At 41.6% G+C, this 14,597-nt stretch overlaps 1 protein-coding gene across 4 annotated transcripts in view; it reads right to left on the bottom strand.

Moving 5' to 3' along the window:
- wdr7 (WD repeat domain 7) overlaps positions 1–14,597 on the bottom strand; it is a 163,261-nt gene that overhangs the window by 90,637 nt on the left and 58,027 nt on the right. For all 4 annotated transcript variants that reach the window (XM_028601996.1, XM_028601997.1, XM_028601998.1 and 1 more), the window contains one exon: positions 6,444–6,541. In XM_028601996.1, the coding sequence (XP_028457797.1) occupies positions 6,444–6,541 (98 nt within the window). The remainder of the gene's footprint in view (positions 1–6,443; positions 6,542–14,597) is intronic.

Here is a 14,597-nt window from a genome sequence, read left to right as displayed (position 1 = left end):
AATGACAAAAGTCAGTTGGCAAGCCATTGACCCAAAACAATTTTTTTTTTAACGTTAAAAAGTCTTTAAAATACTTTATCTGCACATGGCAAGTAAAATTATAATTAAGGATAGAGAAAAGTGGTGGTTATGGTAAATAAACCAACCAGTCTTAGTGGAAAGATAAATCCAAGTCAAAGGATTACAGCAAATGGATTTATGCTAATCTATTTCTTCCGCTTATATTAGCTATTATCCATTCTATGCTGTAGTATGCTATAACTACAAAACTAAGTAATAGTATAAGTTATTATTAGCACTCATATACAGTTCAAACAACCTAGGAATAATTGTGGACGTAGGGGTCGATAATGAGCCCTTTAGCACCCACCTACAGTTATAGTTTTCTTGGCTAGCACATGCAGCTGACATAATAACAGTAAATTCTGTAATAGCTAACATTAGCAATGCTTCCCATAAAGAAAGGAATGTTGGCACAGTACTAACATATTCTAATGTAACGCCATCATTTTAAATACATACTGTATTCTTATGCAAGGTTTGTAACAGGAGAACTGGAATGGAGAGAGATTTCCTTCTTGATAAAGCTGTGTAGATTGAATTACTACTTTATGTTATCACTATTATTATTACTTCAACTTCAAGCAAACAATATTGAACTTAGGTTGGTGGTACAAATTATTAAATTCATACCAAGAAATTCATACCAAGAATTCAGATGCAGATACTCTGATATGCTAACATGGATTAACCCAGTTCATTAACCTTTGATTTGGATTTACTATAGCGTTGTCCATATGGCATCTACAAACTGGTTTGGTCTTTGTTTAGGTAAACATCCTCTGGACAGTGTTTTTTCCACCTAGCTATAGGTAGATGGCTACTGTGTAATTAAAGTAAAACAAATCTATAGCAAAAACGAAAGTAGAAACAAGGAAAACTGATTTTTTTTTTAAACAAAAATGATTCACTCAATATTAGTAAAACTTACAAACAAATTTAATAATCTAAAAATTACAAAACAAAAAAAGGGGAAAACGGCATAAAACAGGGCTATAAACCCAAAGAACAAATGAAGACTTGCTGCAGATAAAAGTGACAACATATAAAAAGCAATGTCAAATGAAGCACCAGTGAAACAAAGATGCCACGTCATTTCCCAGCAAGCCCATGGTAGAGAGATTAGAAAAATGTATTGTTAGTTTGGAGATATTATACAACTACACCTAGGCAAACAAAAGCAGATAAAACATTAAGGTTTCAGACTGTGGCACGAGATTCTTATTAACCCATATTTAGTAGGAATAATTTGAAAAAAAACATGAACCTTATTTCGAAAAAGGATGACCAACATGTATGCTACCGATTTACCTGCAGGTAAAATTTTATGCCCTGGTTCAAATTGTAATAAGAATATAGATTTGACGTTTGTGCTAGGGCCAGAAACCTGAAACCTTTATACTAAGAAAAAAAAAATATGATTAAGTACGTTGTTTCAAACACTTTCATTTCCAAGGGCATAAAGGAGTAAAGTAGTGAAGAGTATGTCTTGAACATATACATATTTAATTAACTAATAACATTACTGTATAGTATAATGCAGTCATAGACAGTACATACCCTTACTGTTCACATAAAGACAGCTAAGCAGCAAGAGTTACAAATCCAAAAACTGTCAATAAAATAGTCTAACAACCACATCACGTAGCACAACAGGACACAACAGAGAAAACAGTTAGAGCAACATTACATCAGTTGGTTGTAAAGAAAAGAAGAAACATGCTAATGTGATAGTGCACAAATAAAAAAAAAGAAAGATTGACTGAAAGTACAGTGAAAGAAATACTGAAGAGAGTGTGTTTGTGGAACGGGTTTCCTTCTAGAGAACAGGCAGCAGGCTGAAGCCATGCGGTGAACGACAGCGTAAAGAGAGAAACAGAAGAGGTGAGAAAGAAATCAGAAAGATAGACAGCAGATGGCTGAGGGCAGTCAACAGCAGTTTGCCAGCATTGGTGCAGGATTTTTTTGTTAATTTCAAATGAGAATCTGCTGTATGAGGAGGTTAACTCTAATTTTGTCACCTTATATTATGTATTATATACTTTAGGTACTGGGCTAATGGTTGAGCCTTGGATACTTCAATACTAATTTTAAACTTCTGCCTCACAAGTGGTAAAGATAAGGAACTATGGATATAATGTACTCATGTGCCTGTACAGTAAAAGGAATTACAAGACTCTCTTTAGTTCTGATGTAAGTATTGCAATCAAATATTAAACCATGACTTAGTACACGGACAAATGTCTAAAACCATGTGTATGTAAAGTACACTCATTCTTTCACATCTAATGTTTTTCCTCCATAAACAATTCCTTGCTAAACTTTTATAGATTTTGTCTGAGTCCAAGAATGCTGTTGTTGAGTCACAGGTCAAAGCTTTTGAACTTGGAAAAAAAACATTAGTACACCAAAACCTAAATCATAAAAATATGTACAATTTGTTAAATTGTAAAGAAATACTTTTTTTTTTTTTAATTATTGTTAACTTCTCAAGTGAGAATTACTAATCATTTTGGAAAAGACTGAATGTTTAGTGTGCTATTAATGAAGTTGGATCACAGCATTTTAATCTAAAGATTAGCTAGACAAGCTGCGAAGCCTATGCAAGGTAGTAGGGATTCATATTTTTCCCAATATTTCCTGGCCTGGGAGCAGAAGCACACTATTCCAGGAATCCTGAGAAATTGACTTGTTTTTAAGGCATAACTTCAGCTACAGTCAAAACACACAACGCAACAAGTACAAATATGCATAAACCTTTAGTGTATAATTTGGTGGTATTACTGTAATAATTATTAAGGCAAAATAACACCATTTATGTCAATCAACATTAGATTAAACATAATATACAGTATATCCCAAGTTCATTGCCTATGATCGGTCTGCTAAAAACAGCCATTTGGAAGTGATATATGACAATTTGTCCTTTTATAAACAAAAGAAATTCTTCAAAAGCAAGTCATTCGGTGTTTTTCAAAGTCATTATATCAAGCTGAGGTGAATTCTATATTGTGTTAGTGTTAGGAGGCTACTGGTGCGTGCTGACCTGGATTCCACCGGCTGCAGCTGCGCGGCATTCTGGCTGCAACGCAGCCGCTGAAGCTGATCGTAGCCACTGTAAAGGACGTGTGTATTTCTGAATTGATACGTAAATAAAGTTCTTGTATGTTTGAGAAGTAAAAGAAACATGGTTCCTTGCTAATTATGATTACTGTCGCTACAGTATGCGATTGTCACAAATAAGCAATGTTGTTCAATATCTTTGTATATGTATGTACGAAGAAAAGTGTGTGTGTGTGTGCTGTGTGCCTATTTGTAGGGTACGACTGAGGACATTCAACATGCAACAAATACAGTCTATGAGTAAGCACGAAGCAAGGTCATGGTTAAAATTCTGGGTTTATTTAATTCAGACCAACCGTGTATAACCATGAACGTAGACTGTGTATGTGTGTATGTATGACATATTACGCCCCTAACACTGTAATAGGCAGCATATTTAAGGGAACACAATTAGCATTCACTTTAAACATCTGTTTATGTAACCATAACCACACGCACACATTTTTCAAACCAACTGTATCGAGGGAATTTGCCGCTGGGAGCTGATCAATAACCAGATAGATACGGTTAACAAGTTACAAGCAAGTAACAGTGGGCTATAATCTTTGTGTGATTTAAACAGCTTCACTAAACGTGACAAACTATAGACTTTAAACGTAGCACTCGCGCGTTAAAAGACGCTGGGCGCCATTTAGATAATGTTATAGCTGTAGCTTCGTAGCCTATATGGCAGAGTACATACATATGAAAATAAGAAAGATATTGAACAACATTTGTTATTTGTGACAATCACGTAGCGACAGTAATCATAATTAGCCAGGAACCATGTTTCACTTACTTCTCAAACATACATGAACTCTCCTCCCGCTCATCCGCCAGCTCCGTTTGTCAATGACACACTCACTTCCTTTGTCGCTTACGTATTAGTGTTGTAGCTTTTGCGTTTGTGTTGTAGCTTTTGCGTTTGTGTTGTAGCTTTTGCGTTTGTGTTGTAGCTTTTGCGTTTGTGTTGTAGCTTTTGCGTTTGTGTTGTAGCTTTTACGTTTGTGTTGTAGCTTTTGTGTTTGTGTTGAACCGTCTCTGCCACCGTATAGCTCATATTGTTCATCTCTCATGTGAAGGGCTCATGCATGAGTGGAAATGGATCTCAATTCCAAAATTTCTAAAAGTGCATGTCTCCTTTAAAAAACAATCCAAAGCACTCTGTAGGGTTTGTGCAAAAATAAAAATGCCTCCATTTTAAATGGCAATGTATTTAAAATGTTATTCTAATTGTTTGGTCCACCATTTATGCCCCACATCTCAAAAATGTACTTGGTGAGTGCAATGTTTTTCATCAATGATAGAAATAATGGACAAAACTATGAAAGTAAGTATGTTGTAATAAACCCAAATTATCCTTTGTTCCCATTCACTTGAGAAAGTGTGTGTTTTCACGGACGGAAATTGCTTGTGTGGACAAAGGGCTAAAACAGAGAAAAATAAAGATTTTTTTTTTTTTTAATTAGTGTGGACATGATCGTAAAATAGTAACTCTAAGATGTTTTTTAGGTATGTTAAATTATGTGCAGACACCTTGCTCTCTCGGTTCTCACTGTAAATGTTGCAGTATATTAGAGGGGCCTCCTCATTTATTTCCATGTGAAAAGAGACGGTGAACAGCACTCTCCTTCACAAAGCCTGACGCACGTGCACACACACACACACACACACACACACACACACACACACACACACACACACACACACACACACACACACACACACACACACACACACCAGGTGGGAGTAGCTTGCTGAGCAGAGGTCATGGCCGAGCGTTCCCCCTGAATGGTGGTGAATAGGCGTGTGGCGTGAATAAGTCCACGCGCTTGTCACGCTTGGCCTCCATTAAAGCAGGACAATAGCACTAAAACCCCCGCCTCCCCCGAACACCCAAAGGTGCCACCCATGGCATATGTGTGTGTGCAGTGTCTGTATTCATATAGACTTGATTTTTAGTGTGTGTATTTGTAGGTACTGAGCCTGATGTGGTGTGGTAGGTAGCTGTGTGTGTGTGTGTGTGTGTGTGTGTGTGTGTGTGTGTGTGTGTGTGTGTGTGTGTGTGTGTGTGTGTGTGTGTGTGTGTGTGTGTGTGTGTGTGTGTGTTAGGCAGATGGTGATGGCTGGTTAAAACCCCTACAGTGAACCAGAGTGGGTTTCTCTCTGCAAAGAAAGACTCCACACAAAATGTCACCTTTGCTAAGTGAAATTCTCTTTCTCTCCATTTCCATTTTCTTTCTTTCGGTCTCTATAGATGCTTCATCCACCTCTCTTATGTGAAAACAGTTACAATTCAGCATAGCTACACCGAAGCAGAGGTGTGCCTCCTTAAAAACTCGGGGCTACAGAGGTACCACGTGTACACCAAAACAGAATATGTTGGCTTGCTTCTAAAAAATGTCTGACTATGCTGATGATTAGACAAAATCTAATATCTTTCATGTGATTCATACTGGTAAAATGCATACTATAATAATTCCAACAAGTGGGAATTAAAAAACAAAAAAGGAAAAAATAGGGTGTCCCTGCTTTCCAATACAAGTTATTTTCTGATCTGGTGCCCCTATCATAAGGACAACCTCATCATTGGCTTCCAAAACTCACAATTGACAGTTACAAAAATGATCTTTTCTGCCAACACTATAATTCAAGTTTAGTTACTACTTGGTTAGGTTTAGAGACAGGTTGTGGTCATGGTTAAAACAAACCAACGTTGACGGTTGCTCGGAGAAGGGATGATAACGGTGGTCTCATGCATCAGCTGTCTATTGACCATCTAACCATCCATCCCAACCTACTCCCCAAAAGGTTCTGCAGCACTATAAAAATGTTGCACTTCTCTTTCCTTTGTTCCTGACAGACAACAGTATTAATTCACACTGCAACAAAAGGCCCCTGTCAGGTAAGCAAGGTAAGAAATCACAATGCTGTGTTTCTTGTGAGGACAGCCTCAATATTTCACAGTATGAATCTCTCAACTTGAAAAACCGAGGTTGTCAAAGTGAATGTGAATCAGCCTCTCCCCCAAAAAAAGTACTTGAGCTGAATTTGGAACAACTCCACCCTCATGTCAAAAACAGCAGAATACCCCTTTAAAGACCTGCTGACCAAGGAAACGGCAGCAGCTTCCTCCTGGGATAATTCAGATTTTTTATAACTCTCTGTGGGTTTCATTGCCTGTGGGCTGCATTATCAAACGGCCACCTCTCCTCCCTCCCACCCTCCCCCGCAGGGCCCTGGGGTGTGTGAAGCCAGCACCCCTCCCCTTTTTTAGTTACCTTGTTTGATCTGGGCCTGTAGTGCTGGGTTGGAGGGCTGAGGGGGGGCAGCCAGTGTCCTGCGAGAAGTCTCCGGGGTTCCTCCTGGTCTGGGAGGCCTGGAGGAGGATCACAAAGAGGAGGCATGAAATATTAAAAGGAGCAGGGAGGATAGAGAAGGGTTGTGTGTGTGTGTGTGTGTGTGTGTGTGTGTGTGTGTGTGTGTGTGTGTGTGTGTAGGCTCCAGCCTATTGAATTTTAGGTGGAGGACACAATCCTGAGTCTGAACAGACTGGAGGTTTCTAACTTTCAGAGACACACAAACATTTCCAATACAACAATCAATGGAGGAATCAATAACAGTTGCCAAGCAACAAGCTGCCAGGGAGCTCTTCAATTAGCAGTTAAAAATGCCAAAATTCTACTGCAAGGACAATTTGAAAAGCAATGAGAGGATGTTACAAAGGGTTAGTATTGACTATACTAGTGAGATTTTTGTTACAAACAGGGTAGAAACACTTGCACATCTATTTTTCCTGCACTTCATCAATTGTACAGTGTAGTGTAAGTAGTGTACAATTTGGTGTAAATCTGGGTCGAGTGAAAATTGCAGTCACTATTGAAGGTGTAGAAGTGCCGATTCTCTCTGACCAATCAGTGGTCTGCAGTGTTTTAACTGCATATTCTAGTAGTGGCTCAACTCGCTTGGAACGGATCAGTATCGTACCAAGCACTAGCCACAACTTTCACCAATGGAAAACCAAAAAAGAGCGAGTCGAGTCAAGCCATACCATATAGTGGTAAAACTGAATTATTGTTACTTTGTAGAAATAAATGGGGGAAAGGTACAAAAAAGCTCATTTGCGGAAAACAGAAAATCACAAACTGAAAAGATATGCTTTTTGGTGAAATTATCATTATTAATATTATTCACCCCACTCGACTCTCTCTCATACATACAAACACACACTCACTGCTTTTCACTATAAAACACACTGGCAACCCCTCTTTCTCTGTATCTATCTGTCCCTGTGTGTGTCTCTCACACACACACACACACACACACACACACACACACACTATAACAAAAAATCTCACATCAAAATTCTGAACTTTAGGTATGTTAAACAGACACCTTGCCCTCTCTGTTTCACTGTAAATGTTGCAGTATTAGAGTATAGAGGGGCCTCCTCATTTATTTCCATGTGAAAAGAGACGGTGAACAGCGCTCTCCTTCACAAGCCTAACATTCACGCACACACACACACACACACACACACACACACACACACACACACACACACACACACACACACACACACACACACACACACACACACACACACACACATTAAATGTGCCTTACTGTAGGTGTGATTGGTTTAGAACTAAAATGGTTAACTGCTGCCAAATCTTTTGTCTCTCCAAAATGTAAAATGATTGCATTGGATTGAATTGTGGGGCACAGACAGGGAAATATATAATATATTTTTATTGGAGAGTAAAATCCATCCATACGTACAGATTATGGGTTTATGAATGTGTTCACAGTGTACCTAGTGCAAATGCCATTTTATTGTGGAGGGAAAAGAAAATACTCAACAAGCACTTCATCTTCAATGAAGTAAACACTGAAGATGACCTCTGTCCACACCTGACCAACAGGAAAACAACTAAATCTACCTGATACAGAGAGAAAAAGATGTTTATTCTACTATAGCCAGCTCAATGTGGAAATACTCTTTATAATGTCTGGAGGAATACGGTGCTTGATTATATATATATATATATATATATATATATATATATATATATATATATAAGTGTTGCTTTACAATATAGATTTATTATAACAGTTAACATCTTTACCTCTCCGGGAACCATCACCTTATTGTGGTGGAGAGGTTTGTGTGTCCCTACGAACCTTAGGACTATGTTGTCTGGAGCTTTGTGCTCCTGGTAGGGTCTCCCAAGTGGTCCCAGTGGTCTCAGGTGAGGGGCCAGATGAAGAATGGTTCAAAAACCCTATGAGTGACCGAGAAAGAGATAGAGTGACCCTGCATGGAGGAAGCCCGGGGCCCCTGTCTGGAGCCATGCCCAGATGGAGGGCTCGTCAGCGAGCGTCTGGTGGCCGGGTTTGCCACGGAGCCCGACCGGGCACAGCCCGAAAAAGCTACATGGCACCTATCTCTCCATCCCATGGGCCCACCACCTGTGGGAGGAAACGCTGGGTTCGGGTGCACTGCCACACGGGTGGCAGTGAAGGTCAGGGGCCTCGATTCAATGTGCACGTGGGCATTGATGGAGACACATGGAGAGGTGTGATTGGGAGGAACGGCCTCCCTGATCTAAACCTGAGTGGTTGTTTGTTGTTGGACTTCTGTGCTAGTCATGGATTGTCTATAATGAACACCATGTTCGAACATAGGGATGCTCATAAGTGTACTTGGTACCAGAGCACGCTAGGCGAAAGGTCAATGATCGATTTTATAATCGTTTCATCTGATCTGAGGCCATATGTTTTGGACACTCGGGTGAAGAGAGGCCCGGAGCTGTCAACCGATCACCATCTGGTGGTGAGTTGGGGGAAGACTGGACAGACCTGGTAAGCCCAAACGGGTAGTGCGGGTAAATTGGGAACGTCTGGAGGAGGCACCTGTCCGACAGACTTTCAACTCACACCTCCGGTGGAGCTTTTCGTGCATCCCTGTGGAGGCTGGGGGCATTGAACCGGAGTGGACAATGTTCAAAGTTTCCATTGCTGAAGCTAGAGCGGGGAGCTGTGGTCTTAGGTGCCTCAAGGGGCGGTAACCCACGAACACCGTGGTGGACACCGGTGGCCAGGGAAGCCGTCCGACTGAAGAAGGAGTCTTTCCAGGATATGTTATCCCAGAGGACTCTGAAGGCAGTAGCAGGGTACCGAAGGGCCCGAAGGGCTGCAGCCTCTGCGTGAAAGAGGCAATGCAGCGGGTGTGGGAGAAGTTTGGAGAAGACATGGAGAAGGACTTTGGGTCGGCACCAAGGTGCTTCTGGAAAACCGTTCCCCACCTCAGGAGGGGGAAGAGGGGAACCATCCAAGCTGTGTACAGTAAGGATGGGACACTGTTGACCTCAACTGAGGAGGTAACAGGGCGGTGGAAGGAGCACTTTGAGGAACTCCTGAATCTGACTAGAGGCAGAGTTGGAGAATGATGGGGGATTGTTGTCAATTTCCCAAGCGGAAGTCACTGAGGTGGTCAAACAACTCCACAGTGGCAAAGCCCCAGGGATTGATGAGATCCGTCCAGAAATGCTCAAGGCTCTGGGTGTGGAGGGGCTGTCTTGGTTGACACGCCTCTTCAACATTGCGTCTGGGACAGTGCCAAAGGAGTGGCAGACCGGGGTGGTGGTTCCCCTTTTCAAAAAGGGGGACCAGAGGGTGTGTGCCAATTACAAGGGTATCACACTTCTCAGCCTCCCTGGTAAAATCTACTCCAAGGTGCTGGAAAGGAGGGTTCGGCCGATAGTCAAACCTCAGATTGAAGAGGAACAATGTGGATTCCATCCTGGTCGTAGAACAATGGACCAGATCTTCACTCTCGCAAGGATCCTGGAGGGAGCCTGGGAGTATGCCCATTCATGTGTTTTGTGGATTTGGAGAAGGCGTATGACCGGGTCCCCCAGGAGATACTGTGGGAGGTTCTGCGTGAGTATGGGGTTAGGGGGTCTCTTCTCAGGACCATCCAATCTCTGTACGACCAAAGCAAGAGCTGTGTCCGGGTTCTCGGCAGTAAGTCAGACTTGTTTCAGGTGAGGGTTGGCTTCCGCCAGGGATGCGCTTTGTCAACAATCCTGTTTGTAATATTTATGGACTGGATATCAAGGCGTAGTCGGGGTGGGGAGGGGTTGCAATTCGGTGGGCTGGGGATCTCGTCGCTGCTCTTTGAAGATGATGTGGTCCTGATGGCATCATCGGCCTGTGACCTTCGGCACTCACTGGATCGGTTTGCAGCAGAGTGTGAAGTGGCTGGGGTGAGGATCAGCACCTCTAAATCTGAGGCCATGGTTCTCAGCAGGAAACCGATAGAGTGCCTACTCCATGTAGGGAAATGAGTCCTTACCCCAAAGTGAAGGAGTTCAAATACCTTGGGGTCTTGTTCGCAAGTGAGTGGACAATGGAGCGGGAGATTGGTCGGAGAATCGGTGCAGCGGGTGCGGTATTACATTCAATTTATCGCACCGTTGTGACGAAAAGAGAGCTGAGCCAGAAGACAAAGCTCTCGATCTACCGGTCAGTTTTCCTTCCTACCCTCACCTATGGTCATGAAGACTGGGTCATGACCGAACGAACGAGATCCAGGGTGGCCGAAATGGGTTTCCTCAGCAGAGTGGTTGGCGTCTCCCTTAGAGATAGGGTGAGAAGCTTCGCGTTGCAAGGAGCCAGTTGAGGTGGTTCGGGCATCTGGTTAAGAATGCCCCCTGGGCGCCTCCCTAGAGAGGTGTTCCAGGCACGTCCAGCTGGGAAGAGGCCTCGGGGAAGACCCAGGACTAGGTGGAGGGATTATATCTCCAACCTGGCCTGGGAACGCCTCAGGATCCCCCAGTCGGAGCTTGTTAATGTGGCTCGGGAAAGGGAAGTTTGGGGTCCCCTGCTGGAGCTGCTCCCCCCACGACCCGACACCGGATAAGCAGACGAAGATGGATGGACAACATCTTTACAACAACACAATGATATTCAACAATATCAGAATCTATTAGATATCCTATCTGTATCACTTGTATCCTATTCCCCTTCAGTCATGAGCTTTGCTGTCCTACTTTTGATGATAAGCATAATGGGTCACTAGTAACATTTGGGCATATAATGTGGTTACATTGTAACTAATTTGATCATGTTTGCTTGTTCACACACTGTGGTACAACAGCTTACCTATGCCTTTCAAAATTGCACTCTGCTATTGACACTAAATCACATTTTTTTTTTAAAACGTCTTCTCAGCACAAATCTCCCATTTTTACAGAGCTTTCTGATCAAGGCAAGTATGTTTCATTAGTGTGAATTGCATGGCATCATTGATTATCTTTTTCAGGTCTACACCATACTCCATTTTAATTCTAGTTCTTATGAGCAATCCGACCTGCCCACTCTGGAGTTCTGGGCTCATGGCTGCTGCTTGGCTCTTCACTGTTTGCAGAAAACTGGACTAGTGGCTGCTGCTGAGGAGCTATAAGAAAATGTTTGATTCATAAACATGAACGCTGGTTTGCAGGCAATGTAAATAATTTAAAGTAGTAAAGTTATAAATAAATAAAAGATTGGGCTTCCGAGTGCAGGCAGCCTAGGGACAGCATCAATGATATATTTCAACTACCTAACCCTAACCCATGACTGAACCCCGGCCTTAGCGACCAAAAAACTGACCGGCCCACCGCGAATTCTCCCAGTGCTCCTGATTAGCCAATCCGAGCCTGGTGAAAAGGGTGCTGTTGTGGTTGTTGTGATGAAATACTCAAACCCTAAGAGTTGAGGAGCACTTATTTTCAAACTCCAGCATACAAGGAAGGAAGCTTTTCTGCGGTCATAAATGTATGATGGGGGGGGACATGAAAAAGCCAAAGATTTTCAAATATTCACAAGTGCTGGTTTGGAGTGTCGAAGTGGAGACAGCCAGATAGAAGTTTTATAAAGAAGTCTTCAGCTTACATCTGTAGATGCACAATCAACATTTCTGTTCAGGACATATCACAAAAGAGAAGTTTTTCTTTGTTTCTGAGAAAGTAATAAACACCTTTGAAAAGGTTTCCAGTCTGTGCGGTCTCCCCTGTCCTCCTGCTGTGGTGCTCTTTGTTTCTAATGTTCTAAATGCCAATTCCTGTTTATCAGCTCAGTCTGCCTCTAGCCTATTTTGATTAAGTTGAAACATGTCATTTTCTCATCATGGCACAGCAGAATGAGATGAAAGATCCCACCAAAGACAGACAGTGGTTTTGTTGTTGGTTTCCTTTAAACAGGAAACATGGGTGCCGTCATTGAAAGCAAATTGGGCAATTGTTATAGAAGAAGCTAAGAAGCCAATAAAATGTTAAAGCAGCAATGGTAAGCATCCTTGAAACCTGAAAGACTTGAAAATGACTTGTAATTTGCTTTTGAAGACTTAAGACTTGACTTAGACTTGCTCTCAAGGACTTCAGACTGTCTTTGACAAGACTTAAGAGACTTGAGACGTGACTTGGACATGCATCGTCAGACTTGACTTGAGACTGGCTTTGACAAGACCTGAGACTTGTCGCAATTGAATTGAGACTTGACCTTAAAGAGGAACAATGACCATTTTCAAAAATGATACATGATATTCCTATGGTTGAAGACAGTCCAAAAATATTAGTGAACATGAACAACTCTTAACTTCTGAGAGGATTTGGCATAAGTTTAACATACCAACTCATAATATACCACCTCATCTCTTCACGCTGTAGTCTGTTTACATGTTATTTTTTCCCATCCTAGCCCCACCCTAATCTGCTGTGATTGGCTGGTACTACTCCCCTGTGATTGGTCATCTACACCAGGCGGACTTGGTCCCTGGTCGCTCAGCGCTACATCACATGTTTCGTTGCAAGTCTATTGAATTGCGCCCAGAGGCATTTTGGTCTACGTCTGAAAACGCCCCTTTGAAATCATACAGAGAGGTTTCAGACTAACTCATATTTGAGATTTGGTATGGTAATGTCAGGCTTAGTTACAGTAATCACAAGACTCCACTGAGGAACGGAATTCCTTTCCAAATTGTACTAATTTCACCTCAATTTTAGCAGACGTTTAAGTGGCTTTTAAGGTACAAAATTAACTTGAAAGCACTGAAAGGCCAAACATGTACAGAGGCTAAATACATTAGAGCCAGTTATTAAAGATTTTTCACAAAGATTATAAAACACAAAGATAACAAAATTATAGACTGAAAACAAGTGAAATAAAAGTCAGAGGAGTTTGATACAAACAACCATATCAACACCTTTCTCCCTTTATAAAAAACTTTGTCTCTTGCTTTATGTTTTCCTCCCTGACTCTTCCTCGCTCGCCTTCCCCTGCAGGGTTGAAGAAATTATGAAATGATGTGTTGGTGTTACAGCAGCAGGACCTCAACCTCCGTGTTAAATCTTTCAGGGCACAATGAGAGCTCAGACACACTAAACAATCTGCTTCACAGACTTCACAACTTGCCAGTAGTTGAACTTCAGCTGCTGCTGGTATCATTGTGCATGTGAACAGCGTCTGTGTTATGTGCTTTGAATTCAGTTTCTGTTCCGTTTGTTTGGGTTGTTATTTTAGTTTTTCAGCTGGAATCACTGATGATAGATCAGGGTGGTGTTGTTCTGCCTGGTGAATCCAGATATGTTGAGCTCAGGTTAAGACATTCTATTTTATACATACATCTACAATCCGCACTATTAAGGAACATGTCTGTGTTTGAACCAAATGGTTCTGGTTTTGTGGGCAGTGCTCCAAAGATACTGAAGCCAGGTTAAATTTCATTAACGGATGTCCACTAATCTCAAAATTGATGCCAAGTTTTTTACCCAGAGCGTTGAAGTCAGAGCTGCTTCTAACGGCCACTAGATGCTGCTCAGTTCTGACTGTATTGAAAGGAATAGGAAAACCTCTAAATTCAAAATGAAGGTTTAACCAAAAGGATTTAGTGTCTCAGAAGATACTTAAAACAATCTAATGTAAGAGCTGGAGATTTTGATCGTATATACTGTGCATAAATCTGGAACAGATGTTTGTTTGGCTTTTTCATAGTGCTGTCAAACAATAAAATTATTTAATCGCGATTAATCACAATGTCATTAACTCGCAATTAATCTCACATTTTTATCTATTCTAAATGTCCCTTGATTTCTTTTTGTTCCATTATTTTTTCTCATTTTAATGCTCTTATCAACCAATGTTGGGAGTAACGGCGTTTAAGTATTTTTTCAGTAACGGAGTAATCTAATTAATTACCCATCGTTGAAACGCCGTTATCGATACTGAGAATGTAAAGTGGCGCGTTACTACAATTTGGGTGAATGAATCGCGAGGTGTCAGGCTTTGGCTACACATCAGCTGCCTAGAGAGAGCAGGGGTGGGGGGGGGGGGGGGAATGATGACACCGTTGCAAATGCGATGATTGGCTGTGTGGGCAGATGCCCTGC

The sequence above is a fragment of the Perca flavescens genome, chromosome 16, assembly GCF_004354835.1.
Source record: "Perca flavescens isolate YP-PL-M2 chromosome 16, PFLA_1.0, whole genome shotgun sequence".
NCBI classification, from domain to species: Eukaryota; Metazoa; Chordata; class Actinopteri; order Perciformes; family Percidae; genus Perca; species Perca flavescens.
Note: the sequence above shows the minus strand (reverse complement) of the source record. Positions and strands in the feature narration are given on the sequence as shown.